At 41.3% G+C, this 26,367-nt stretch overlaps 2 protein-coding genes across 3 annotated transcripts in view; one reads left to right on the forward strand and one right to left on the reverse strand.

Annotated features, from left to right (window-relative positions):
- LOC126556345 (signal peptidase complex subunit 3) overlaps positions 1 to 26,367 on the forward strand; it is a 586,951-nt gene that overhangs the window by 169,960 nt on the left and 390,624 nt on the right. The window lies entirely within an intron of this gene.
- LOC126555996 (gamma-aminobutyric acid receptor alpha-like) lies at positions 1,838 to 24,742 on the reverse strand. Its single transcript, XM_050211150.1, has 7 exons — positions 24,490 to 24,742; positions 22,003 to 22,070; positions 19,260 to 19,480; positions 12,521 to 12,603; positions 6,478 to 6,744; positions 2,832 to 2,973; positions 1,838 to 2,768 (listed from the first exon to the last, which is right to left on the reverse strand). Exons 1-7 carry the CDS (start codon positions 24,734 to 24,736, stop codon positions 1,838 to 1,840), a joined length of 1,959 nt encoding a protein of 652 aa, XP_050067107.1. The 5' UTR covers positions 24,737 to 24,742.

Consider the following 26,367-nt stretch of genomic DNA (forward strand, 5'->3'; position numbering starts at 1 on the left):
TGATGAGATTTTATGAGCAAATGTTCAAATAAAAGAAACATGAAACCATTTAATGGTTTGAAGAAATAAGTTAGCATTTTATGACCAGTTAACAATTGTTTAAAGGAGGAAAGAACAATTAAAATTAATAATTATTTTGCAAATGCTAATAGTTTCAACAGTGCGAGAAAACTTTTCAATCTGACGCTAGAAATCAGCAGCAGATTGTGCTGTTTAGAGACCCTTGGCCCTAGGCGAAACTGGCGAAAAAGAGGCCAACTCCGAGAGATTAATCCCACATTGTTCGAAACTATGAAGTGAAAACTTCACGGGCCAACTTTTATGAATCAATCCATATCCTGGCATACGCTCCTGTCTTGAATATAATTGGTTTACGGACGTCCCATGTAGCAAAAGCTTGCCAAAGGATCGAGTAGCCAGCAACAAACATACGCAGGTGCACCTGTAACGTCGTCCAAAACTGGGGTCAAAAGAGAGTATCGACAACAACGAGGAAACATCTCCACTCAAAAAACCTGTCTCAACAGACAAAACTGGAATGGGTGGGCTGATCATGCCAATAGAATAGTACTGAAGGACCCCAGTCTAAAGACTATTAGTTCACCCACGTGAACAGAGTAGACATGGCCTAAATTACCATGAAGTAATGGCGAAGATGCGTTTGCCAGAATGGTTGGGATATTGGATTAGTAAAACTTAGAATTAAAACTATGCCAACAACGGCGCCAGTCTTCAAACGGCAGTACCGGAGTTCAAATCCCATCCGGACCGTCCCCCCGTAGTGAGGACTGACTATCCAACTACGTGATATCAACAAGTTTAGTAAGCCATTTGATGGCTTACTAAACTAGGCTGATGAGCCAATGAAGAAGAAGCAGAAGGGTAATCGTATTTGAAAAGAATCTTTACTTAATTTCAATATCTTTTTTTTTCAACTTTCAAAACAGAATCGTTTAGGTGCATCTTCTTGAGCTTGATTTTATAGATTCCTAAAATGAAAAGATACCAATTTTCGGACGATAAAACACATCGTATACACAATGAACACTATTGGTTTTATTTCACTACTGCCGACACACATCCAACATCGTTTACTATGGGCAATTTGTTAGGGTTTGGCTTTAAATCTCTGCTAGTGGTAACGTTTTGCTTGACTATCAACTTGTACTGCGGCCCTCAATCCGCAAATCTTCCGCCGTGGAGCGATTGCCAGATAAATTGACCAGAAAACTCCCCGAACGTCTGTCCTGTACCGATGTGCAATCGCTTGAAAATATACTTCATTCGAATTCCCGTACCCCCATTCGTTAATCAATTCTTTCTAGTAAGCGCATCTGGTCCCAACGCGAATTTTAACTGACAATTGAATATAGTAGCTGCTAGTTGTTTTTTTTTTTGTGTATGTTTGTTTCTTGCATTCACTTCCTCACTTTGGTTGCTTCCTTTACTTCGATCATGCTCTCATTTATAGCGTTTGTTTTGGTTTTGTTCTTTCACATTGGCACATGCAATTGTTAGCAATTGTTACATTCACTACACTACGTAACGTTTGATTCGCTTACTTAATGTTATAAACGCTATTAGTTTAGTTCTAGCTTGTGGTTCAATTTGTTTCCTTTCCGTACTATTGGTTACTACTTACTTGTTTTACAACTTTTTGAGCGGCCTTTCGTGGAGGGCACAGATCAATGATACACTACTCCCTTATTTGGTTAGTTTTGTTTCGTAAATTTTTTCCAAGGTTTTCCTCTGCTACTTCCTCGTTCAACTTCCTTCCCGGGAAGGATCGGCAGCTTTTGGGTTCTTTTACAAATATTTAAACCATTTATCTTTCTCTCTAACCGGCCTTATGGTGCTGCTGTGGTAATCGTTCACTGCGCGACAGATACAGATACCAGTAGAACACATTGATGGCCAGGAACAGCAGTGGGAAGAAGATGCGCGAGGCACGATCGATTTTCGAGACCGAGTTAAAGCGTGGCGCTCGTTTCCTGCGTCGACGCGTCCGATGTCCATTGACACCGTGTACTTCCGACGCAGTCAGTGGCGCATTGATGGTTAGATGCTGTGTCGTCCCGGGTCGGAGTGTGGACGTTCCAGAACGCCGACGGGGCTTGCCACCAAGGGACGTCGTGGCCGTCGGTGTGGACGTAAACGAGGACGAGGTAGTGGCAGTATCATTGGAGGCTCCGTACGCACCCATGCGCTCCACCGTGGAAGAACTGCTTCCAGCGTGTGGATCAGCCGTTGGGTCCTCGATGCCACACGGACCTCCACCGAAGCACGAAACATCCGTCCAGGACGATTTCGGTGTCTTCCGCATGGGTGTTAGTGGGAAGGAACACACGGACAGTGGTATAACCTCGATGATACGCGAATCCGTCGTAGCGCTACCCTGAGCACCGCTGATGGAGGTTATGGTCGAGCAACGCTTGCCAACACACCGACTGGACGTGGATGGGCCGATGTTGATGGAGTGATGCTGACCTCCGGAATGACCGGGTCCATTGCGATCGGTCACTTCCCGGTCGCTATCGTCCTCGTCCGAGCTGGACGTTAGCTCGTCCACACTGAAGTAACACTCGCCAGAACCGTACTTGGTGAAATAGTGTACGATCGCGAACTGGATGATCGTTGCGAAAATGAACGCAAACGAAAGGAACACGAAAAAGTCGAGTGCGGTCGGGTAGGGCACCTTCGGCAGATCCGTACGTGCCTCCAGACCCAGGAACGTCATCGTCAGTACGGTGGTGATGCCAAGCGAAACTCTGCAGGATAGACGAAATTAAACGATTGATTGAAGATGGTTAACGCAGCATCCGGATACTTACCGATCAGCCGTTGCCTCGCGGTTCAACCAAAATGAAACCCACGACAGGACGACCAGCAGCACGCACGGACCGTACACTTGTATCAGAAAGTTGCCCATATGCCGCTGAAGATGGAAGCTAACCAGCAGCATCGAATATTCCGCTGAAACGATGTAAATCACAATCAGCCCTTCTTATCAGTATCACAACTTTAGGCTTCCGTCTCCATGCCCTACATTTTAGCATCAATTTTGAGCCAGTCTCTCCCCTCCGAAAATGGATTCCATCCTGGTTAGCGCTTTCACCCCCAAATCCAATTCCTCTTTTAATATCCCACTCTACATTTCCTTCAAACCAAAATCATGAATAACAATATGTCTCGTGCTTTTATCAGAACGAGGGGTGACGTACCATGCTGTTGTGGCAGGATCATCACTGTGCCATCGCTGCCAAACATGTGTTTTGGGATAACGGGAGCCATTCGGGGTGCCTTATTTGAATAGATGATTCCCTATTTATCGAGGTATTAATATTCTTACGTCAATACAAAAGGGCAAAAATCGAACGAACAGTTCTGAGGGATGAGTGCCTGCTGTGGTTGTGGCAGAGAAAGGTAACGTACGAAAATTCACTTGAGTTCTTAAAGAGCCTTCACTTTACAATTCACTCGGTTTCTTCTGTTGATTGTAAGAAGATTTAAAATAACGATAGACGCTTTGGGTGGATTTCGTTGTATAATAAAGTAAAAATTCGTCTATTTTATTCTTCATTCCTACACAGTTTAGTTCCTTAAAGCATCCATCGGCAATTTCAACATTTTTTTAAGAGGCATTTTTAAATTTTTCAGATTAATTGCATACTTTTAGGCGTTAACGATTTTTACAATAAATTAGCCAGTTTATTTAAAAAACCAGCATCACTTAGTTGGTTTCGATGAAAATGGATTTCTTTATTTTAAAAACACAACAGGCAGTTTTTGCTGTTAAGGACCACGATATGTTTAATAGCACAAAATGTGTTTAAAATGAAAAATAGGGTTCGTTTGGTGAATCTGTAATAACGTCGAAAATAGAGAATTTTCGCCGTCAATGTGCGACCAGGCTGAAAGAAAGGTTATGGCGTTGATTCCATGCTGTCATGTGTTACATCCGGCTAAGAATGTGTTGTTTAGTCAACGGCCAAAAAGTAATGATCAGAAAAGCGTGAAATGTCCTCCATCTTTCCTTTAAATTGGCAAGTTGAAATATATGTCCATTCTTCCAAACCTGATTCTTAAATTATTATGGTATTCTTTTTAATAAAAAAACTCTGGATACCAGTTGTTTATGTCTAGAAACTTTCATGGTAGTCTATTAAAAACTGATGGAGCAATCTCTACAACACTGGTGTTTGTTTGTCTATTTATTTCAATGTTGTTTACTTTGTAGGTTTGATTGTTACTTTTCCTACCGTTTGGTTGATGAGAATTTCCGATGAACTTCCCAATCAACCGAAAATTTGGTAACCAGCAACTGGTACCTGACAGTATGTAACGAACGATCTATTCGATGTTTGGAGTAAAAATTAAATTCAACAAGTTTATTTTTCCCTCAACTTTTAATCAACGTATCAAACATGGTCGTGCGGAGCCAGAATGTACGAGCTGTGATACTGATCGAACCGAACAACGTGACAACGATGCTTTTAATTCAAATACGTACTTGAGTAGCATGAATATGTCAACCACAGCTTTTCCAGTGAACAATTGTCGGTGTGGATAATAAAATGTTCACCAGCACCAGCACCATCCACATACTCACTTGTTTAGAGCATGTACAATCCCCATAAGCCCCTTAACGGTGAAGGACTTGCTGTTTTATTTTATCCGATCGAATAGCACATGATGGGAAAAAAGAGTTTACAAACAGAAGATAAATATGTCAAGGGTAAAATCTACGGGTGTAGCAACGAGCTGTGAAACTCACTGAGTGTAATTGCTTGAAAGCGAGCAGCGAAAAACGAAATCCTGCATGAGATAATACTTTCGAGCGTATCGTTTTAATAATCTAATTTAATCAAAACCATCCTATGAGATGAAAGACATTCTTAGACCTCACAAACTGTACATGATTTACTAATCTAATCAGTCAAATTCCCTGTAGTTCGTAACACCGCTCATGAAGTTGTTCGCTAAAGCATGCAAACTATTTTTCTACCTTTCACAAACTCTACACCTCACATGGAGCCTCTACCGTTGGAGCGATAATCTTCTCCAGCCACAAAAAATACCACACCAATCCTCCGTGGGAGTGAAAGGGAAAATGCTTCCTTCAACAGTGGCATCGTGGCAACATTTCCCGCTTGACAAAGCTAAATTGATTCCTAACGAGATTTATCTTTTTACACGATGAAATTGATCCACTCACGTCGGGCATTCTTGCTTCCTCCTAGGTTGACGGAATCAGCTGTTTTCAGCGTCTTGAAGTTCTGCTTTCGTGTATATGTATGTGGGTATTTTTTTGTTGTATTTATTGTCTGTGGGATGTTTATCTTAGCGTTTGGATAAAGAGCGCTTCCAAGAAAGACACTTTTCGAAAGCGTAAAGGAACGACCAGGAAGGAAGCAGCCAAATGCCACCATCGTTGGCAGGGTAAAAAACGGAATTGAATTATATCACCGTCCGGAAGTTGAAGATAATAACCTTGAGCTTGAACGTACCGAAGCCTGCCGTAGCATGATGCTAAGCTAGCAAAACACTGATACGATTGCAAACGGTGTATGAAACAGTGTGCTTTTTTGTTGCTTTGTTTTGTGTGCCCAAATGTTAACGCCACCAGTCTTGAGGTCCCCTGACGCACGGGGATGGAATACATTTCTATCCAAATAGGATTTATTGATATTAAACCTTGTACTACTTCTCGATGAGAATTCTATTTTTTCATAAAAGACTTCGTTAAATGGCGTAAATTAATTGCGGAAAACATTAAAATTTTAAATCCCTCAACAAGTGTAAAACGGATATTGCCTACTTTTAGGCGCTCAGCTTTAACACTTCGCGAGATCGTCTTCAATTATTCCCAATTCTTTTTTAACAACCAGTTGCTACCCTTCTAGAACCTGAAAGGAAAAAATAAGAAACAATAATAAAAATCTAATAATCCCCCCAAAATGCATTTCAAGATCCATCCTTTCTCTAACAAGTACAACACATGTTTTAAGCGTGCGATAGGTACGAATCGTTTTTTGAGCATCCTAACCGCATCGTTCTATCCCCAAAGATAAAGATAATAATCCCCACCACTTAGTGAAGATTTGTTCGTCAATTTAGATTATATTCTCTTCGGGCTGCTTTGAGCCATCGTTCTGTAACGATATCCACAACCCATTATCGAGCCATCGTCTGGCATAATGAAGATTCCATTCAGAAAGTAATTAAAAAATTTAATCTCCGCTCGCCCGTGTTTGACGGACGGTAATGTGTGTGTATGGCACAAAGTTGGATGGAATTATGTAAAATAACTTGAGATGGTGCTGCACGCTGCAGTGAAAAGCTACCGATAGCCTTATCATCCTTTTGGTGGATTCATTTTCTCCAAAAGTTTTCATCAAGGTGCATGGTCATCTTCTGACCATGTAGAAAACACACACACGCACACACATACAAACGCTATCTATACTACATACTTACACATGTACAGCTTGGCGTTGCCTTCGCCACCCGTCGTTGTACGGCCGACGCCTCCATCAAGTCCTAGGCCCAGCTCCAGATCGGCGTTGTTCATCCCGTTCAGGACGGTCGCACCGGCGCTGGGCGTGTTGTGCACCACCCGGTCTGTCACGTTTCCGGCCGGCCATTCGACCAGATCGAACTGGGACAGCTTCATGTCGTCAGCAATGGAAACGGCCGTCCGGCCGCTGTTCCACCGATACAGGACATCGTTCGTAGTGTAGCCGACTGAAGTCACAGCGGGACGGTGACGGTGTCCCGGAAACGAAAGTGGAAGAAACGTAAAAAGAGAACCCAGTGAGCTGTGAGGGTGGCAGTCTCTTGAGGGACATAACGGATGCAGACAGTCATCTGTAGGCAACGGAACGGAGGCTGACGATACTGTCATGTAATTAGTCTTTCCCATTTGGCGGATAATTCGGACGTAATCGTCAGGACGAAACTACTCATTAGGCTGCACATCTTTAATGTAATTAACGAAAGAAGCAAAAATGGTTGGCAGTTTGAGACGGCGTTCCAGTTATTCCCGGATGTATTCGTGGTGCATAGAGAGCTGTGATTGCCGTTTTACTTTCACATTTTTTATTTTTATTTTTGGAATCGATACAAGATTTTTTTTTTAACTTTAAGAAGACTTTAAGTATTTGTTTCGGTATTGGGATGATACACTTGGGTCAATAAAAATATGATTAAACAGAAAACGAATAGCAGTGTAGCAAGTAAATACAAGAGTTTCTTCACTGGGTGATCCTAGGACATGATGCTAATATAGTGAGGTCGCCTATCGACACATTGAACTCCTTGGTGGTGAACTTTATTTTATTCCCACAAATCGAGCTTTTGACTGTTTGAAGAACACGATAAATGGAAATGCCGCTTGAAGAATTTAAGCTTGTCGATTTCTGATGAATTGTCCGGTGGCACCGATGACTACGATATCGAAAGGCCATGCTAAAAATAGTTATTTAAAAGGCGCCATCAATAGTCGACGGATTCGTCGGATTACGCTGGTCGGGATCGCTTGGGTACAAACGAACGCTTTTGTTCAGATGGCGTTTTTACGACCTGCGCATTCAGCCTAAGTGCATCATTGTTACTTAGTGTACGATCAATTCTTGCCCAGATATAGGTGTGAAATAAAAAAAAAACGATGTAGAGTTTTTAGACAGGAAAAAATCATGCCCATATTTGGGCATGAATATCAGTAAAACAGCAGGCATAAGACACTATCGAGGAGAACCAGCGTAAGACAGAACCGTGTGAATCATTAGCATGTGTATCAAGAAAGAAAGAATACATGATTTTTTTCGACTCGACTCTACCTAATACTGACGAAACCTGCTTAGCTGTGTTCGATAGGAAGATGTTCAGAAGGATTTTTGGAACCGTATATGTAGAAGTACCATGGAGGAGCCGATGCAATGACGAGCTCTACGAGCTGTACGATGATCTCATAAACTAATTACTTGCGCATTAGATTCACCAGTCTCCGGTGAGCTAGTCATGCTATTAAAATGACACCGGACGACTGCTAGCCCGTACAGTCTTTTTAAGTCGTCAACATGGACAGAGGAGGCCCATATAGACATTGTGTGATAGTGTTAATGCCTCTGCCACGGGGAAAGACCGGGATAGTGGACTGGCAGACGACGGCGCTGGACCGCGAGCGATTTAGAGGATTTCTGCAGCAGACCAAGTCTGCGAAGCAGTTATAGCGCCTGATAGGTAAATAAGTAAGTATGTTGTTGATATCATTTCTACAAGGTATTGATCATGAAAGATACTTCACGATTATTCCTTCAAAGTATTAGCAAATATTAGCTAATTTTCAACCTTTTTTATAACTTATTTATTACATACTTCTTGCAAGTCAAAAATGCTTCTGTACTTCACTAGAGTTTTACAAAGCTTCAGTCTTAGTATATTGACATTTTTAAGGAACAACATTTTCTCATGTCTTGGTAACATGCTGTTTTCTTCAATATGATTATATGGTCCACTCAGAAAACAAAGACCCTATATGATGCACCTATTATAACGTTGCACAATAGTAAGAGGTATAATCCATTCGCTGTTTTCGATTAAAACATGATGTCAGAATTACTTCACCATCGGGCGCATTGGATTTGAATCGAACGTTTTGATTCAATTAGCCCAAGCCGTTTTATACAGGACGGACGACCCGTGAAACTAAACCATTTCAACCGAGCCCGATTGCATGGAAGTGTGGTGCAAAATTCAATCCCCTTGTTCGGACTCGTTTTATAAGAATTTAATCATCGTAGGCAGACGTAAAGCCGCGTACAAAGCGCCGGCATAAATCGTGGACGACGCCCGCTCATAATCAACTATTCTCTTCATTTGTATGCAAATCCACTTAAAGATCTAATCACTACATTCACACTGCAACATCCACATTGGTTGTGGCTGTGTGGGGAGTTTAGTGGTGCAGCATAAACTGTGAAGCCAGCACGTCTCGGGAGGGAATATAAAGTGTCGCTCAGTAAGAAAACGTCACGAAGCTGTGTTGTAGGTTCGCAAGTTTATGCTTTGTATGTCGGGTGATGTCTCGTCTGCCGTCTCATGAACACAAACCTCGCCCGAACTCGAAGTGGAACATGAGTTAAAGTGCATACGGAGGCGAGTTTCCCGGGCAGTGAATATAATTTCCCACCACGCCGAAAATCGCCGTCACCGTCAAACGAGAACGAGAACAAATCGCATCAAAAGTGCAGTGAAAGTTTTACAAAAGCATATCAATGGCAAGTGCAACGTTTTCCGTTCTCCGCGTTGCCGTAAGAAAGTCTTGGGGATGACCCGAGCAGCATTCCAAACTGATCGCCCGCCCGCCGGAAGCGTTGAATATTCATGAAAACAACGTAAAGCATGTAAAGCAGTGAAACGAAAGGGCTCGCTGTGGTGGAAACGACAGATAGCAGGAAGTGTGAAATGGACTGATGTTTGCGTGAGGCGGCTTTCCATCTTCCATCCTACGGACGGCAATGGAAATGTGCCATTTTTACATTCTCGTAAATCTTGGCCACGGGCAGGTTTGAGATGCCGTTTTGCTTACGGATTAAAGACGGTATTTAAAGGGCTAAAACAGTATGATTTATACGTGCGTTTCGTATAATTTGAATTCAATAATACTGTAATTTTATTTTTTGTTGATGCTTTCAACGAAGCACAACTTTAACAGGGCTTGACGATTCAAGTACAAACATTAGGACAGCTGATCAAATAATCTAATTTGCTTATCCTGTCATTACTTTTTTTAAATTTATTTTAAGTATTTTAAGTATTACGGCTTATGTCGTATTGTCAATTTAATTAAAACCTTTGTCAATTTCCAAAGAAAATGAACTTTGAACTTAAAATTACATCATGCCAGCTGGTAAAACTTCAATTTGTAACTCTAGTTTAGCGTGCGTGTTGGATTAGTGTGCGCCTAAAGGTATGCAATTTTCTCTTATGTGTAATTGCTTGGTATAACAGGTGTACACAACAGTAAATGTAACATAGCAAAACAACTCAACGATTGGACTCAGTAATTTACAGGATATTATTTACAGGATTTACCATATTTTCTTTACAATTTTGAACAGTTTTGTTTTATTCCGAGGTTTTTCAACATTTTTAGTATCGTTACAAGGTTTTTTTGGGGGTTTCCTAGTTATTTTGGTATTTCAAACCCTCGAGACGAAAATTTTAGACAATCGCGGGATAACGTAATATCATGTTGGGTAAATAAATAGGTAAGGTTCTATCGAAATAAAAAAGACCATAATTATTGGATGGGATAAATTATTGATGTCGAGGAAAATAACAAATAAGGAAGGATATGTATTCGTATATTGTTATTAGGATCCAATTTACTGGTTGCAATATCCTTAACGCAACTATACGTACACTGGTTTTTCAAGGAATGAAAACTAAAAATTAAATTTTTATTTTTATTTGTTTTAAGTATGACGGCTTGTTACAGATGTTCCAATAAGTTGTAAGGAAAAAACACCCTCACAAGACACAAATTTTGAACATGTTTGTATAATTCTACACTTAGTTAAACAATTTAGGCCCATGTCAAATGCTTTCAATAACATTACCTACAATACATAGAGAAAATATTTTTTTCGGCGATTGTAATGGTTCAAAAATCGTTTTTAACAAAAATATTTTTAATATAAAAAGTTTTTAAAAACCTTTATAATGACCATGTATTTTTGAATAACTTTATTACAGGTCTTTCGCTGTCTGTGATGAAGTTTGTTTTTACCAAAGCATGGTTTTTCCCATATTTGGATTTTTTATATTCACTTCATTCATTCATTAATTTGTTAAATTTCTTATGTCATAAAGGAAAAGCTTTGGGAACACAAACAGGAGGATTGGGCTTTGAACATGTATTCATATTGAAGACGTGAATAGTGTAGAAAAATCTTTACTGAAAAACTTATGAACATCGATTCGCATGGGTAAAAACACATTGGTTTTTAGAAGAAAAAAAACGCGACAGTACGAATATGAGCGCAATGCCCCAAAAAAAATTAAATATTTCTTCAATTTAGTACAAATTTTTATTACTTTTTACCCTGCCTTCCGAAAATCTTCAAATTAAACACGCACTCAATGTAAATCAAATCTTCTTGTTAGTGGAAAGGGCACACTCATACCCATTCACACGAAGATATGTAAATTACTTATGGTTAACCGCATCCTGCAAGAAGCAATAGTTTACTCAGCATTCGTCCTCTTTCCCTCGCTACCCACTTCCTTATGCAGTTTGTACCCACACACACACGCGCACGGTGAATCCCATTTCTGCTAAGTGAAAATGCGATGGGAAAGTGCATTCAACGAAATAAAACATCCTCCCAGCTACTAGACAAATCATGCCCGCACGCCATACGCCCGATCAGGTGCACATACAAAAATATTCACAAAGTTCGGGCGTGAGCGGTGGGAAAGTTTTTAACTCGTGCCTGTTTGGAAAAGCACACGTCACTCGTGTTTTTCACTGTGTTTGCCAGCGACCCACCCACTCCGGCTCCGTTGCAATCCGATAGTTTTCGCCCGCCCTGTGTTTGTGTTTGTGCACGGCAAAAACAACAAATTTTATTCGAATTGGAACACACGCGTTCCGGTTCGTTGCAATCGACTTCCGGCGGGCGGGCACGTTTTGCTCCTTTTGTATGTGTGTGTGTGTGCGAGTGTGCTTTTTTGTTTATTCGGGTTGTTTTGCACTTTTCTTACCCACTTGTGCATTCTCGGCTGTCACCTTCGGTCCAACCTGCGGCTCCTCGGCGCTTTACCCCAAGCGTACGAGAGATGAAGCGCGCGTAGTAAAAGTTTACAAACCCGGAAAAATCATACCACATCCGGATCGGGTTTTGTCTGTGTTCGGTATGTGTATGAGCATCAGTTTGTCGTAGTGATGAAGGTGAGATTTATTGGCTTCCGGTTGCTAGGTGTAACGCAGTGGTTCTGTGGTTTCCGAGACGCTTCAACGATCCTTGCGTACATCAGATGGCAACACACGACCCAGGGAAACTAAATGGAATGGAAACGGCCAATCCCACCTCGTACGTCACAACAGGTAACGACACGTAATCAAAATCGAAATGGTGTTTTTTTTTTGTACTTATAAGTTCTCTTCAAAACCCCTGTATCGGTGACATGTGATTCGGAGCGGTTTACGGCATTGACCCGGTGGGCAATATCGTGTACGAGGTGGTGTATCCCTATAACCGCAACCACAATCGATCAACTTTCCGGGACAATGGCTTTGGGATTTAAATCTAACTGAAAACAAATTGAACCCACCGGCGGCAGCAGCAGCAGCACCAACAGCAACACGCGGGAACGAAAACAGATGTTCCGAGGCGTATTAGTAACAGGCTCGGGGACAGGTTGGAGTACATGTCGGGATAATACGGTAGTACAACGAAACACAATCCAATAATGGTTTGGGAGGGCAAGCAAGCATTTTGCAAACATTACTTACAGGAGCCAAACTTGAGCGGACATCGCTGTGTATCCATCGGGAAGTCCTCCAGGTTCATTGGGCAGCCAGCCTTAATGGTGAGTCTGCAAAGGAAGGTCAGATAAAGAGCAGATGAAAACCAAACAAAAAGCATGTATCGGAATCATAATGCAGGAGGAGTTAATCGAATCGGGGCGGAAAAATCCTAACCACACACGTACAGCACAACACAAATACATGCTTTCCGCGTATGCAAGATATCGTATAACAAATGTACTGGCAGGAATATGCCACAGTATGCTTTAAATAAGATGCACCGAACAGCGGACATAGACACAACCACAAGACCAATGAAACGATACGACAGAATAGAACTAATGGAACGATAATTGCCAATTTGGTCCAGTGTGCAGATTACTATACTATAAATGCCGCCTTCGAACCAAACCGTATGATGGAGCCACCGGCGACAGGGAAGAACCATAACTCAATTGGAAAAACTTAACAGCGGAGATGGAAGAAGACCCGAACCGGAACTAGTAAACCAACGTAGTGCTGTCTTGAAGAAACAACGACTCAGATGAACAAGCGCCAATTTGACTGGCGGTGAGATGCTTTTCGGGAGAAAACTCCGTCTTCAAATTGGCTTCACTTGAGCCGCGAAAAGTGCACGAGAGTTTGTTTTGCTTGTTTGGCGTGGAAGTCTTTGGGTAATGTGAAACCGAACTAAAACACGCCGTTTAATTATTGTATAAGGGTAGCCTTTTCTTATCAGCGAAATCTGACTAGTTTTGCTGACGAGAGTACTTTGTTTTAAGGGTTTTATTTTTATCAGTTTGATGAAGAAGCAAGTGGTGGAAATTATTTTGTAGCTATTTAGCTAATTGTGCTATGTAGACTTCCGTGGTTTGAAGGGTAAAACATGACTAAAACGTAGCAAAGGAAAGAACCAGCTACACAATACCCAATAGATTAGAGACTAACACGGCAAAACCCAAAATCACATTGCCGCATAACAAATACTTATCTATGCTATGGATAATAGATAATGTAAAGGTAGGGAGGATGGCCCAATCGTTCAAAACTTCAACTATATTGGCTTCTCCATTTGTAAAGATACTGCTCCAATCAAAACACATTACATTGACCTACATTGAACTGAACAATTACCGTTCCATCCCTTATATGTACATCTGAAAGGAGATCTTCTTAGAGACCTATGGGACCATCCATTGGGTACTGCCTAATTCTTGCCGACTAAAACCTCCGAGGATGATTGAGATTGAAGGGTATAGACGATTTTTGCTGTGGGCAAATTGGTTTGAGGCCTCGCTATAACAACTTGGTGAGGATTGTCAAGCGGCTTAGCGTCACGATTACCATTGGTCACCGAACAGCTAATGAAACTCTTCCAGCTAACAACGGTGATCTACTGCTTGTCGCGGTAGCATGCTCTTTCGCAAGCTTTCAACCTCTGCTACAGTATAACGTCGGGATCTCCATGAAAGGCATAATTTTCCCGGCTGACATCCTGCTGAGCTCCTGTACCAGCCTCAGTCGTACCTCTTTCGATGCGAATAAGTCGCTGCTGCAGACGGGTAAGGATCACCCTGATTATCTCCGTTATTGCGCACCATCTGTTTCCACTGGAGCACATCAGGGCTGTGATGTTCTCAACGGTCACCTCTGCTCCAACCTAGATGTTCATGGGACGTCTCGCGGGGAAGAAGCAAGTGGACTCGAACAACATATGTTTCGGTGCCTTTGTAAGATCAGGACACTCAGCGCAGTGAGCCTTCTGAATGAGTTTCAACGACTCCAGGTGACCTAGGAAGAAGCCGTGTCCTGTTAACAGCTAAACCGAGAAGAAGCATGAAGTATGCTTAAAATTATTCTTATAGCCACGTTCGAAAGGAAGACGCTTAGAAGGACGCGTTCTGTGATCCTTCTTTTGTGCTGTGGATTAGACTTGCCAGGTTCCTGATAGGCTGGTCACGTTATAAGAATGGCACCAAACTACCCAATCTATATACATTCCTCACTTGACTTATGCGGTTCTCAAAACTCAAAAATTAAGAATAATTTTAATTTTTTTAATATTCATTGGTACAAACAAATTTTAATTCGATGTCTTAATACGAAACTTGAGGTACGTGGAGATTTATTATTTTACAGACACTATAAAGTTGGGTAATTACTGTAGTATATTTGGTCTATCCACATGGATAGACAGGGCAGGTCCCGATTAAGAGCGAATGATGACGATGAATTTCTCCTTAAGTTCTTTTTCTTGGCTTAACGACATTCTGAGTTCATGCCGGCCATCGAAATGGCTTACTAGGCTTGCTGATACCACTATGTCCTCACTACAGGGTAACGGTGCTAATTGGATTTGAACTCTTCTCTTCTTCTTAAGTTATGCAATCCACTGTACAAAGTTGATTCAATGCATTTCATACAGCTAGTTTTTAACAGAAATACAGAATTTTCTAATATAAGGGTATTTTCGAAATGGATAGAAGAGAAAATACGTTTTAAATAAATTTGAACGGTTGTTTTCGCTAGCTAAACACAACGCTAAACAAAATAGTTATCATGTGTCCTTAGCCCACACTTCCAAAACGATATCAAATTAAACACAAGCGTAATACGTATTCAACAGGCACCAGCAGTACACACCACTAAGTCTCATTTCACTATTCGTTTGCTAAAATTAAACCATCCAGCCAGCTACGAGAGCACTTGTGCCTATAAAATGTAGTACCCAGTACTGCCTCATTACCTGACCTTCAACCTGAAGCCACTAAGGTCCAATTGCACGTCCAACCTCTCCGGCAAAGGCAACGGCAATGAAATTCAATTCCCCACACAGTCCACCAAATTAATCCCTGGAGCAATATTAACTACGGCGTGCCTCGCATTGTAGTACAGCTGAAACCGAACGGCAATCGTGGCGGCCATTAGATGGTTGATCAAAGTCGCTCGTTTCGCATGCAATTTGGTGGTATTTAACGAAGGATTTAAACCGCACCTCGGTAAGTGTGAGCGTTTTTCTCACCCGGTAGAGTGAACGCAGATCGTTGCAAACATGCCAATCGATAGCACGGATGGAATGTTGCCATCCTTTTGGTACTAGGGCGGGAACATGGACAACGATAATGAGCGTAACTGCTATTTGAAAAGTGCGTATTTCTAATCGGATCTCTATATTTAAGCGTTTTTCAAATATACCTTAAGAAAATATTATAAATGCCAAAATATCTGTAAAGCAGTTAAATGGTTGATTGGAAGTGAGCAAACAATCAATCGATAAAAATCCAACCGGAAATAAATAAATAAAAATTTACTTATGAAATGCTAAAATTCGACAATACGGCATTGGACCGTCATAATCAATTGTAAATAAATAAATGCTAAAATTCCTAGTTTAGAAAAACAATTGTAAAATACAGTAAACGGACAGCCTAAAAAATGAGTGCAGTTTATATTAAATTTAAAAACTAATAACGTTTTACGCAATTAAAGTTTACTTTGCACAAGAATATTAAAATTGATTTTATCAAATTTACAAAATACTTTACTATCTCACAGCAGTAGTAGATGCGTTAGAGTAAACGCAATTCCCAACAATTATGCTGCAAAGTGAGTAAAACAGGACCACGAAATGATTGTCTTCGCGTTACTTTTAATTATCAACGCACCGTAAAACTCTATCGCCCTACGTTGGAAGCGAAAGTCACAATATGTTGCACTACACATGCATTGCAAATCCAACACCTACCGCAACATGCCGACCACTTTAAAACTAGACACAAAGTTAATGAACCATACGCAAACCATGTTGCAGTTGCAGATCAACCCGCAACCTTTTACCGACCGATCAAACTTTATCATTATTTATGGAGTACTTTTGCCATTTGAGCCGTGATTTGCCAAGCCACAAAATGGCCACCAAGCCTGCACATCAAATGGAGCAACATCGAATACCCGCGAGATAGCAACAACTTTCTCAAACAATCGATTTCATTTCGTGCTGTGTGCTGTTCCGTTTTTAACGCAAAACCTACGAATAGCGTTCACCGTATGCCCTGTGGGCAGTAGCGCGTGTCAAAAGTAACTAGGCGCTGGTGACTCCTTGCTGCCTTCTTACTGGTGCTGCTAAACTATGGTCGATAGTTGTGCGGTACTGTGTGACCGACATAAGCGTCCATAGCGCCACAGATCGAGAGACGATTTGTCTAGCACCGTTTTCACACCTACCAGCCGGTGCCCTTTCCGGGGCCGCACGTTCAAACAAAACACTAAACCACAACCTAGAAAGTTTACCGATTATTGATGAATTCCGATCCGCACTTCGACAGCGGGCAAACAAACGCCCGGAGTGAATTTGATTGGGTTTGCGTTTGGTGTTCGCATTTCCTGGCCTTTTGCTCGCGCTTCTTGTGCTTTTCTCTTGCTCCTCCATTTGCTAACAATTTCGTTCACTCCACCGGCGAGGGTTCGCAAACACGGCCGAAGCGTCTGGCTATTCAACGGTTTCAATACACCAAAAAAAAAAAAGGATTCTGTTGCTCGGTTCAACAGTAGTGTCCGAGATTTAAGCGTAAGTAAGCGATCATTTAAGCGATGCGAAATGACCATCGACAACGTTCAAATGGATGGCGGGTTATGGTTTTGGATGTTGGTTGCTGTATAATGGCGTACCGAAGCAATAATCATTGATCATACACTAGTGTAGATATTAATAAAATCATCGATAGGTCTTGTTATACAACTTGAATGCGGTATTATGTATTTAATAAGACACAAAGAACAATGTTTCGTAGTATAAAAACGTAGAAAACACCTGCTTTGTTGTAATTTGCATAACTTTAGGCGTTTCAAACAAATGCTCCTGAATGTAGGCAATTGTTCTGATCAAATTTGTTAAACTTTCTTTTCAGCGGCCTTATCACTCACTTCTCACAGTTTGACGAATCGTTTTGCTACTACTCTTGTTAACTCATGCGAAAAACCTTCCATCAACACATTCATCGCTTTGTCAAATCATTGTTCCCGCTGTGATGTTGAAACATTCATTCGTCTAACCGACCTCGGGGAAGGTTGTTGCGTTAAAACCAACACACTTCAACGTTGGTCAAATATTGCTTCTCTATTTGCCTTATCACTCCCGCGGACAGAGGCACAGCATCCGATGCTCTTTTCTATTCCTATCATGCTTTTTCCCGTTCTCTTCTGTCTGCTTTTCGATTAGCTCCCGAATATGCACACCCTGACCACGCTTGCTCATCCATGGATGTCCTGCCCTGCTTGTGACGATGAGCTTTGCCTTGTTTTCGTCACTCCTTATTCGAATATCCTGTACAAGCTTGCCGATTTTTTTGTTGCTCACAGTTTTTCTTCACATTTTGCCATTTTTACGCGTTTCAAATATCCCGACAGTACATTAATAGAAATCCGAAACGATGAAAGTGCGTCTACGGGACTAGGGCTGTAGATTTTTTTCCCCTCCTTTGGATGCCCCGTTCGGAACACGGAAGCGGACGGAGAGTCAATTAATGGAAAACTGATGGGTTTTTCCGTTGACACTTGGGATGATGGTAGGCGTTTGTCGTTCGGTTAGTTCTACTGAAGCGTTGAGATAGCGAGTTCTAACAAGTGAAAAACAGCACAGCTTGAAGTAGAAATGCTCTCCACCACCATCGGGTAAAGCCTAAAAAACCACTCGGAAAGAGCGTTTCCCCGCAATACAAGCACATCGAGTGAAAGAGGAACGAAAGTAAGATGAAAGTGACTACCGGTTGTATCGCTAATTGACGAAAAGCGAATATTGGTTGTGATATTTCATCCCCCTTACAGTTGTTCTTATGCAGAAACAAAAATGTTGATTATTTTTATCGCGAAAAATAAATTGAATCAATCACATCCAAAACGAATGATGATTTTTCTAATATATTATGATTGTTTATTGATGAGATAAATGGCATATAATTAATTAAAAAAAAGATTTTTCTTAGAATTTGTTGTCTATGTTATTTTTCTAAGTGTCAACTGACATTTTCTTCTTCTTGGTTTAACGACCTCCAAGGTCACGCCGCACATCAAATGGCTTACTATACTTGCCGACACTATGTAGTTGGATAGTCATTCCTTACTACGGGGGGATGGTCCATATGGGATTTGAACCCCGGTCCTGCCGGTTGAAGACCGGCGCCGCATAGAATAATCTCATTGATTTAGGAGTTCACAAAAAATCTTAAACTCATTGCTGAACGCAACAGCAATTTGCTTTAATAAAGGAAAGTATAAAATAATTTAAAGATAATTTTTTTGAAATCTGTTGCCTAAATTTAGGAGGGTTCATATCCTCAAAGTACATCCCATAATGTGAAGTTTACAATTATACAATAACAAGCTGTTCTGCTCTTCACAAGTCTGTTACTTAAGTTAAAGTTAAGTTTAAACGCTTCAACCTTTTTCAAGCCCAATTAGTATTTTAAAAAAGAAAGATTATTTGTCAAACAAAACAAAAAAAAAAAATCTTCTCACTTTATCAATTAGTTCAACGTCTCAACAGCTGTGCGATTAGTTCAAACCGGTACCGGCAGGTAAATTAATAGCCATTCATTTACTCTCGACGTTGCTCGAATCCCACCCGAACGAAGACAAGGGTTCATGTGTGGGTAAGACTTTTCCCCTTTCCCTTTTTCCTACCGCGAATACACTGTGGCGTGAAATCACTAGCCGGGAGCTTACTTACCGGCTCGAGTAGAGCACGCGCCCGTCCTGGTAGAGGCGCACGAATTTGTTCGGTGTCGTGATGGTATGCAGATAGCTTTGCTTGCCGTTGTAGAAGTACGTATCCGGCTTCCAGATGCGCCCGAGCATGGAAATGCTGAGTGCTAACGTGTCCTGGGCACCGCTGAATGCTAACCGCCGATCGACCCACGACTGCCGGAAGTAGCAATCCATCGAGTACGTCTGTGGGAAGCAAAGAAAGAGAGGTAAAACTAAATCACAGGCGTGACACATGCTCCAACAATCGGAGTGTACCACAATTATTCAGAAGGATTGTAATGGAAAATTTGCAAAATAAAAGTCTCGTTCGTTTTAAGTTGCTGGTCAATAGTGTGTCCCATAGAATCGCTTGATTGTAAAACAACTTTTTTTTCCTATTGCTTCTTTTTGCATCTACTGCATGCCTTGTTTGGTAGGACTCTTCACAGCAAGATGACTCTTCAAACGCGAAAACTAATGAAGTTTCATAACTATAAGGCTTGAGCATGTACTAATTGAACGCGCCTGAAGGTATGCAAATTATTTTTAAATTGAATTCCTCCCCTTAAACCGTTGGAAACTTTTACAAGTTATCAATCAAGCTCAACAAAACTTGTCACAATTCCATACTTTCAAATATAGTTGCATAAAATTTAAATTTCATTAACAAAAATTATATCGACAACATCATGTGAAATATCTTAGTAATTCCTTTTGGTTTACTGAAGTAAAAACTGCTTTCAAGTATTGATGATACTTTTTCCAAAGGTGCAACTTAAACAATGAAATACAATGTATGCACAGCATACAAGCTATTCTAGGAGAAATACTCAACATGTGAGCCCATTTTTCTCTATCCTGATCGGCCAAATACAGCCAAATCAAAAGAAATCTCAACCACAAACGACTGCTATCAATACACTATCAATCAAGAAAATATGCTTTTGAAGTCATTGACAACGCGACCACGACTACAAAAGGCAAGCGCTATCACGCTATTCCTGATATTTTTCTACCAAACGCCCTTACACACAAATCCTTCTAATGCTACCGAAACCCGTTACAAACAACTCTTCCTGGTCGGTTTACCTGAACTTGAGCACAATAAACATGCGCCAGACAGACAGAGGATCAAGCCGTAGTAAATGCCAACAATAACAAGGAGGGAAGAAAAAAAATCAATATGCTGCTCCTTGTGCGCCACATAAAGAAGGGACAAAACGTTTCAAATCTTGCCTTGTTGAATGAACCGACAAGAACCGACACTGCCGCGACTTTCCGATAAACTCCGTGCCCCTTCACCAGCCTGAGCACTATATTAATAATCTTGCCTTTTCAACCTCACACAACAATATGCTGAGAGTGTGTTTTTTACCTTTTGCTTTCCACTTTGTAAAAAAAAAACGAAGATAAATCCGGCGAATTGAGATGTTATGTTACACATTGTTGATTACGCTGTACTGAGCTGGTGAAAGAACGGGGTTTTCTTACCGTGTGTAAGAAGAATGTGAGTTTTCCTTCCTTTTCTGGGTTGTTTACAAGTGGATCAATGTTTCAGGAAAAAGAAACAAAAACCAAGAACCACCAACTATGTCGGGAGTGAACTCTCGAAAGAAAGTTTCGACGGCCACCAACCAGCACACCAAACTATGGTAGCAACTATGCAGATGAAGGTTCGCCTGTCTTTTGGCTCTTATTCGTGTGCTGCTTTATGGGACAATTTTTCATACCGTCGAACTATCGGATAGTGTTAGAATTAATGTTCTGCTACTTTGGACGTATTTTAAGGCAAGCAAAGGTTCTCCAACGAAAAGGACCTGAAAAATCTTCAATCATTACCTAAAAGCAAAGCTAAGATAAATAAAAAAAAACGTACGAAACATTCTTAAAAATATAACACAACGATCTGGACTGAAGCAATCCGAATGGTGCTCAAAACGAAAGAAAAGAAATAACAGAGATCACACATAAGTGAGCAACTAAGCAAACAAATAAAGCACAGCACAGCATAACAAAACGAAAAAACACGTTGAAAGTATTTTAAAGCAGCACACGAATGTTAAGCCACTGACCACAAACGCGAAAAGGTCCAACGACCAGCAAACCCAGACTTCCTTCCTTGGTTGGACAAAATTTCCGTTCTGCTAACAATCCTTTTTTTTCTTTCTCTCTCTCTCCTGCCCTGTTCCGGGCTGGAAACCCCTTTCATGTGGTTTTTCCAACCCGATGCTGTGCAACTTTTCCTTCGGAACAACTTCAACCAGCCCGGCGGCTAGTACGACGCGAAAACGAAACCGTTTAATCAACGCGCGTTACACACGACGCTGCTAAATGCCAACAGGAAAACAGCATCATCATCGTTTTGCCATACCGTCGCGCCGTGCTCTTCTATTTTCTCTTCTTCACATGCCGAAAGTTTCCTCATTTTCCACGAAAACCACCAAACCGTTCATCATTCATCATGCGCTGAGGTGCGTGCGTTTGTGGGAGCGATTACATTTCTCGCTTGTTCGGTGGTCCATTTTCACCTGTATCATTCAGTGAATTTGTGTTTGTTCCGCAGTTTAATAACGATGTTGTAAAAATGAAAAAAAAACGAAGGAAAAACGGAAATTCATACACACTCTTCTGTGGTTCAGGGAAACAAGACAGGGAGATGGAGAGTGTGAGGATAAAACTTTGGCGGTCAATAGCATTCCCGCAATAAATGATCGGTTATCACTTACCATATCCACCTCGGAGATTGGCCCCATGCTGCGCACCATAATATCCACCTCGATGATTGCCGGCGGTCCTGCCGATAGAAAAGGTGAACGCGGAAGCAGTCAAAATACAATATGATGAAAGTTAATAAGTCATTCATCTGCACCACAGCTTATCGCGGTGGTGAGCCACTTCCTTCCTGCACACAGGTACGAAACCACTCGCGAGCAGCACGATACAAAGTTATATTGGCAGGATTACGGTGCTTAGAGGCAGGATGATGATGAGCAAGACTGGCGATAAGCATTTGTGATTGATTTGATCGGTTGTGAGGCAAACTAATTTGTAACCAATATACTTTTACGTCAGCCGGAGTGGAGCAGTGAGGAATGTCAGGATAGAGCTTGCTAATGACTCAATTAATACGCTATGTAGCTAAGCTGAACGTTGCTAAGTTCCGGACCACATTGCACGCTCATTTCATCGTGTGCAGGATTTATAAACTTTCGGGTGGTTTGTTTTGGAAGATAACAGGGTTTGAATTGCCGGTTTTAACGTATGAATAAGGTTCAATCTTTTCTGATTCCCCAAAACAACATTAAAACTTTTCCTCCCTGGATTTGATGTACAGCTGGTGCGCCTAAAGATATGCATGTTTTTAGTATGTAAGTAACTGAGTATCAAACGGATGACTGATAAAGAATAAAAAAACCTAATCAAAAGTTCAAATTGTCTAAGGGCATTTAGTTTACTTGGAAAAATAAATATATACATACTGTTTTCTTGTTGTACTCGGACTACATAGTGTAGTTTGAATCACTAAACCGCAGTCATATTTTTCATGTGTTGTGACATTATCTTCCATGCACGATTAGGCGTATGCAATATTTTATTGAACTATGCTTACGAAATTTGCTTTTCGTTATGCAATTCTTTATGAGCATTTTAACATGTAATGTTCATGTAAGTCACAGGGCTTTAGATTAATTTGCTTTACATGCTTATTTGGGTATGGTACTAACACCATAAAAAACGGTTCTTGGTATAGAAAATGCATTCCTGCAAGAGTTAGAAGCCGAGGTAAACAAAAAATTTTAGGACAATAAATTTATTATGCGGAGAGCCGCCGTACTTAAATATAAATAAAGTAAATAAACTTATGATACGTACCACCAATAACTCTTAAATCATGCGCTTCATTAAAAGGAAAGCCATTGGAAAATTAATACAAGTTTGTGCTTGTCTTAAGCTAACTCCAAAGATTTGATTATGCGACTTAAATTTCAGGCAAATACTATTTGCGGAAGGATTTATAACATTTCCCACATAGCTAGCTTCATGTTGTCGGTATCGTAGAGTTTTGGGCAACAGTTTGTTGAGAAATAATGACAAAATTATACTCCCCCATTCAAACCGCATAAAATCGATCAAAAAGCGCTATTCTCCGGATGAAAAATGTGTGTCAAAAATGTTACAATTGAAACTTGAAGAAAAGTTTATTAAAAAATGTGAACATTGACTCTACTTATGGAGAGTACAATTTAAGAGTTTGAAAAGAACGATGACAAATCCAAATTGAAATTGAAAAAATAAATTTAAAAAAATCTTAATAAACATATGAGTTTATTAAGAAAGACATTAGATGAAAAAATGCAGTAAAACAATTATATTTTGCCATATTTCAATGCCTCTTTAGTTGCATGCGCCTAAAAGTATGTAATTTTAAAATATGCGAGCACCAAACGATTGCTTACAGAATATTTACCGAAAAAGATGCTAAACTTCGCTATTTCTACGTGTATTTAATTCTAAGAGGAACTGTACTATATGTTTAGCACAAAACCCACATGTATCTTTGGGAATAGCATACTTATGCAATGCTTAACTGGCAATGAGCGAACCATTTCCAGTGACTGATAAATGCATTCAGTCATCCACAACACACCACTTGCGCACCGATGACTTATGCCAACCGGAACCGGAACCATCATCGTATTATGCTCCGAGCGGCATCGGAAGAAAACTTAAACCATGTACTTAGAAGCGTTCTTCGCATTCAAACACCAAGGACAAACCAATCCCACCGGAGGCAACAGCACGACCGTTAATGACAATCGTCTGTCAAGCGCGTGATTCAAACGCCAAACGACGCTTCGAACCGTACCATCAACGGTAATGAATATTGATGGGTGGAAAAGCTCGGCCTTTTTGGACGCTGAGTTTTACGCGCGTAAATATTCCGTTGCCTTTCTTTGTACTGCTGTTCCGGGGTTGGGCTGGCTTTTTGGACCGAAATTGGAACCGTGTTATCGTTTGGCCAGAAAACACCACCATCGATGGATCCCGTGCGCGTTGGCCGTCCGAATGGAGATGATTAACATTTTGATAGCATTTCCGCTAAATCTTTCCCCGGGTAACGAAGGTTGTTTGTAGCATCTTGCCCAGCGGTTTGGATTTGGATTTGTTCTGTTCCTCCCGGGAGGAACGGAACACTTTCAATCGACGCTTACCTCCAAAGTCCGGTCGTATGCTGTTGTCGTAGCCCCGTAGCAAGTTGTCCAGCAGCTCCGATATGTTCGCATGGTTGTTGCGCTGTGTGAGCCGGATGGCACCGTGTACAGGGCCGGCCGGGGCAAGGAAGTAGCAGGTCCCAATACCGATCGCTATGTTGCTGAACGATCCGAGGATGATGCGATTGATGGTGATGAATAAATTTGCTCCCACCAAACCGACGGCCGTCGTGTGCGCAACGGCCATGGTTGCGATCGGCCCAGGAAACGGCGTTGAGTCGCCGTTTCGCCCGTGCCCGTGCGCGTTATCCTTAATCAATCTCTGGTCGGTATAATGGTGCCGATGGTTGGGATTTTTGGTGGGCACCTCTGACGAGCGTTACACGTGGGTCTTGGTGGGCCGCGCCAAAAAAAGGGCTTTGATGGCCAAACCTAGCCGAAAAAAGCAATCGGATTGAAGTTCATCCTTCGACAAGATCTCATGCTGACTCTGTTGGTTTAATCACTCGTCGCCAGTACAGCCGCTGATCTATCGATCATTTGTTAGAAATCCGGAACACATCCTGCTTAGTAGGCCAAGTTCGCTATACCACACCAACCGCATAGACGATTGATCAGAAAATGGTTCGATTGCATCCTGTCCTCATTCATCCTTGCGGGAACTGTGTCCTGTTGTTGGCCTGAAAAGAAACAAAGACAACATCGTTCATAAGCGGAAAGGAAGCGAACACAGAAACAAAATTGTACATCGACGTGGAGCTCCATTCACGGACGACACACACAAAGATAAAGGATGAAAGTTGAAAGGATTGTTAGTGGTTTTCTGGTGAACTAGTGACTGACATCCTCAACCCTCCAGGGAAGGAAAGACCAGCGTAAAGGCGCGCACAACTGTGCCTCACTTTCTCTTCTACCGTTTGAAGGGCTTCCTTTTTGTTTCGAAAGCTGATTTTTTGTGGCCATTTTTTGCTACCACTGCAAGCAGTGGCCGACCATGCTAAAGTTTTAAAACCCATCCGGCCCACACAGGCGCGTGGTCATCGGTGTGGCTAGCAACGAGCAGAGAATATGACCTGAAGCACCCGGCAGCGATGCTTTCAGCTTACATTACAATGAACTTGATGCTGGCGAATTTGTCTCACCCCGTTCTTACAGTGAGTACCCTAAACGTTATTTTCCAACCTGTACCTTTGCCGCAACAAAGCGGAAGGTGTGAGCGAACAACAAGGTACAATGGAGCTAAAAAAAAGTCCCTTGTAACCGAGTGACTTTCCATTCTCACGCTTCAGCCAAACAAACATTCTAAAAACAGGGCAAAAAAGCTCACAAAAAAACGACCAATTCGTTCTACCAGCGAGTTCTCAGTTAGAGGAAGCATCCACGTGCCCCACTGTAGATGGCTGATGGCTGTGCTCATAAGCGACGTATTTCATGCGCTAAGATTTATGCTTTTTCTGATACGCCAGCCGCCCGGTGCATAGTTTAACACTTTTGTTACATTTAATATCGCGTGCTGGGCGTACGGGTCGAAGCACTCGAAATGGGACAAGTTTTGGGGCAACTTGTCTTTTGCCGATTTCCGTGATTATGTTTTGTCGTGGCTTCTTCACTCTTGGCGTGGTTATACTCGTTTTTTTCTGGCATTTTATTTCAAACACTTGGTGGCAGTGCTGAGTTACTTTGCTTGTCAGATGAAAAGTTCTGTTCCTATTGGCTATGTTTTAAACTCTGTTGTTTTCAGCTTTAGTTTTTGAGCATGTTTTAGTGTTTTTTTTTTGTTTTCTGTGTTGCCTACAAAATTTACATGTGAACATTTAAAAAATGAGAACAGCAGAACAGCTTACAGACTCAAAAGCAGATTAAAATTGAATAATTTAA

This window comes from Anopheles maculipalpis, chromosome 2RL (genome assembly GCF_943734695.1).
Source record: "Anopheles maculipalpis chromosome 2RL, idAnoMacuDA_375_x, whole genome shotgun sequence".
NCBI classification, from domain to species: Eukaryota; Metazoa; Arthropoda; class Insecta; order Diptera; family Culicidae; genus Anopheles; species Anopheles maculipalpis.

Bases quoted from the DNA above. Each gene is read 5' to 3' on its own strand.
- LOC126555996 (XM_050211150.1), bottom strand. From the start codon at position 24,736: ATGGCCGTTGCGCACACGACGGCCGTCGGTTTGGTGGGAGCAAATTTA. The intron at 19,481-22,002 runs GTAAGTGATAAC...TGCTTCCCACAG, and splicing joins CAATCTCCGAGGTGGATATG to ACGTACTCGATGGATTGCTA. The intron at 6,745-12,520 runs GTAAGTAATGTT...CTGTGACTTCAG, and splicing joins TCCGCTCAAGTTTGGCTCCT to TCGGCTACACTACGAACGAT.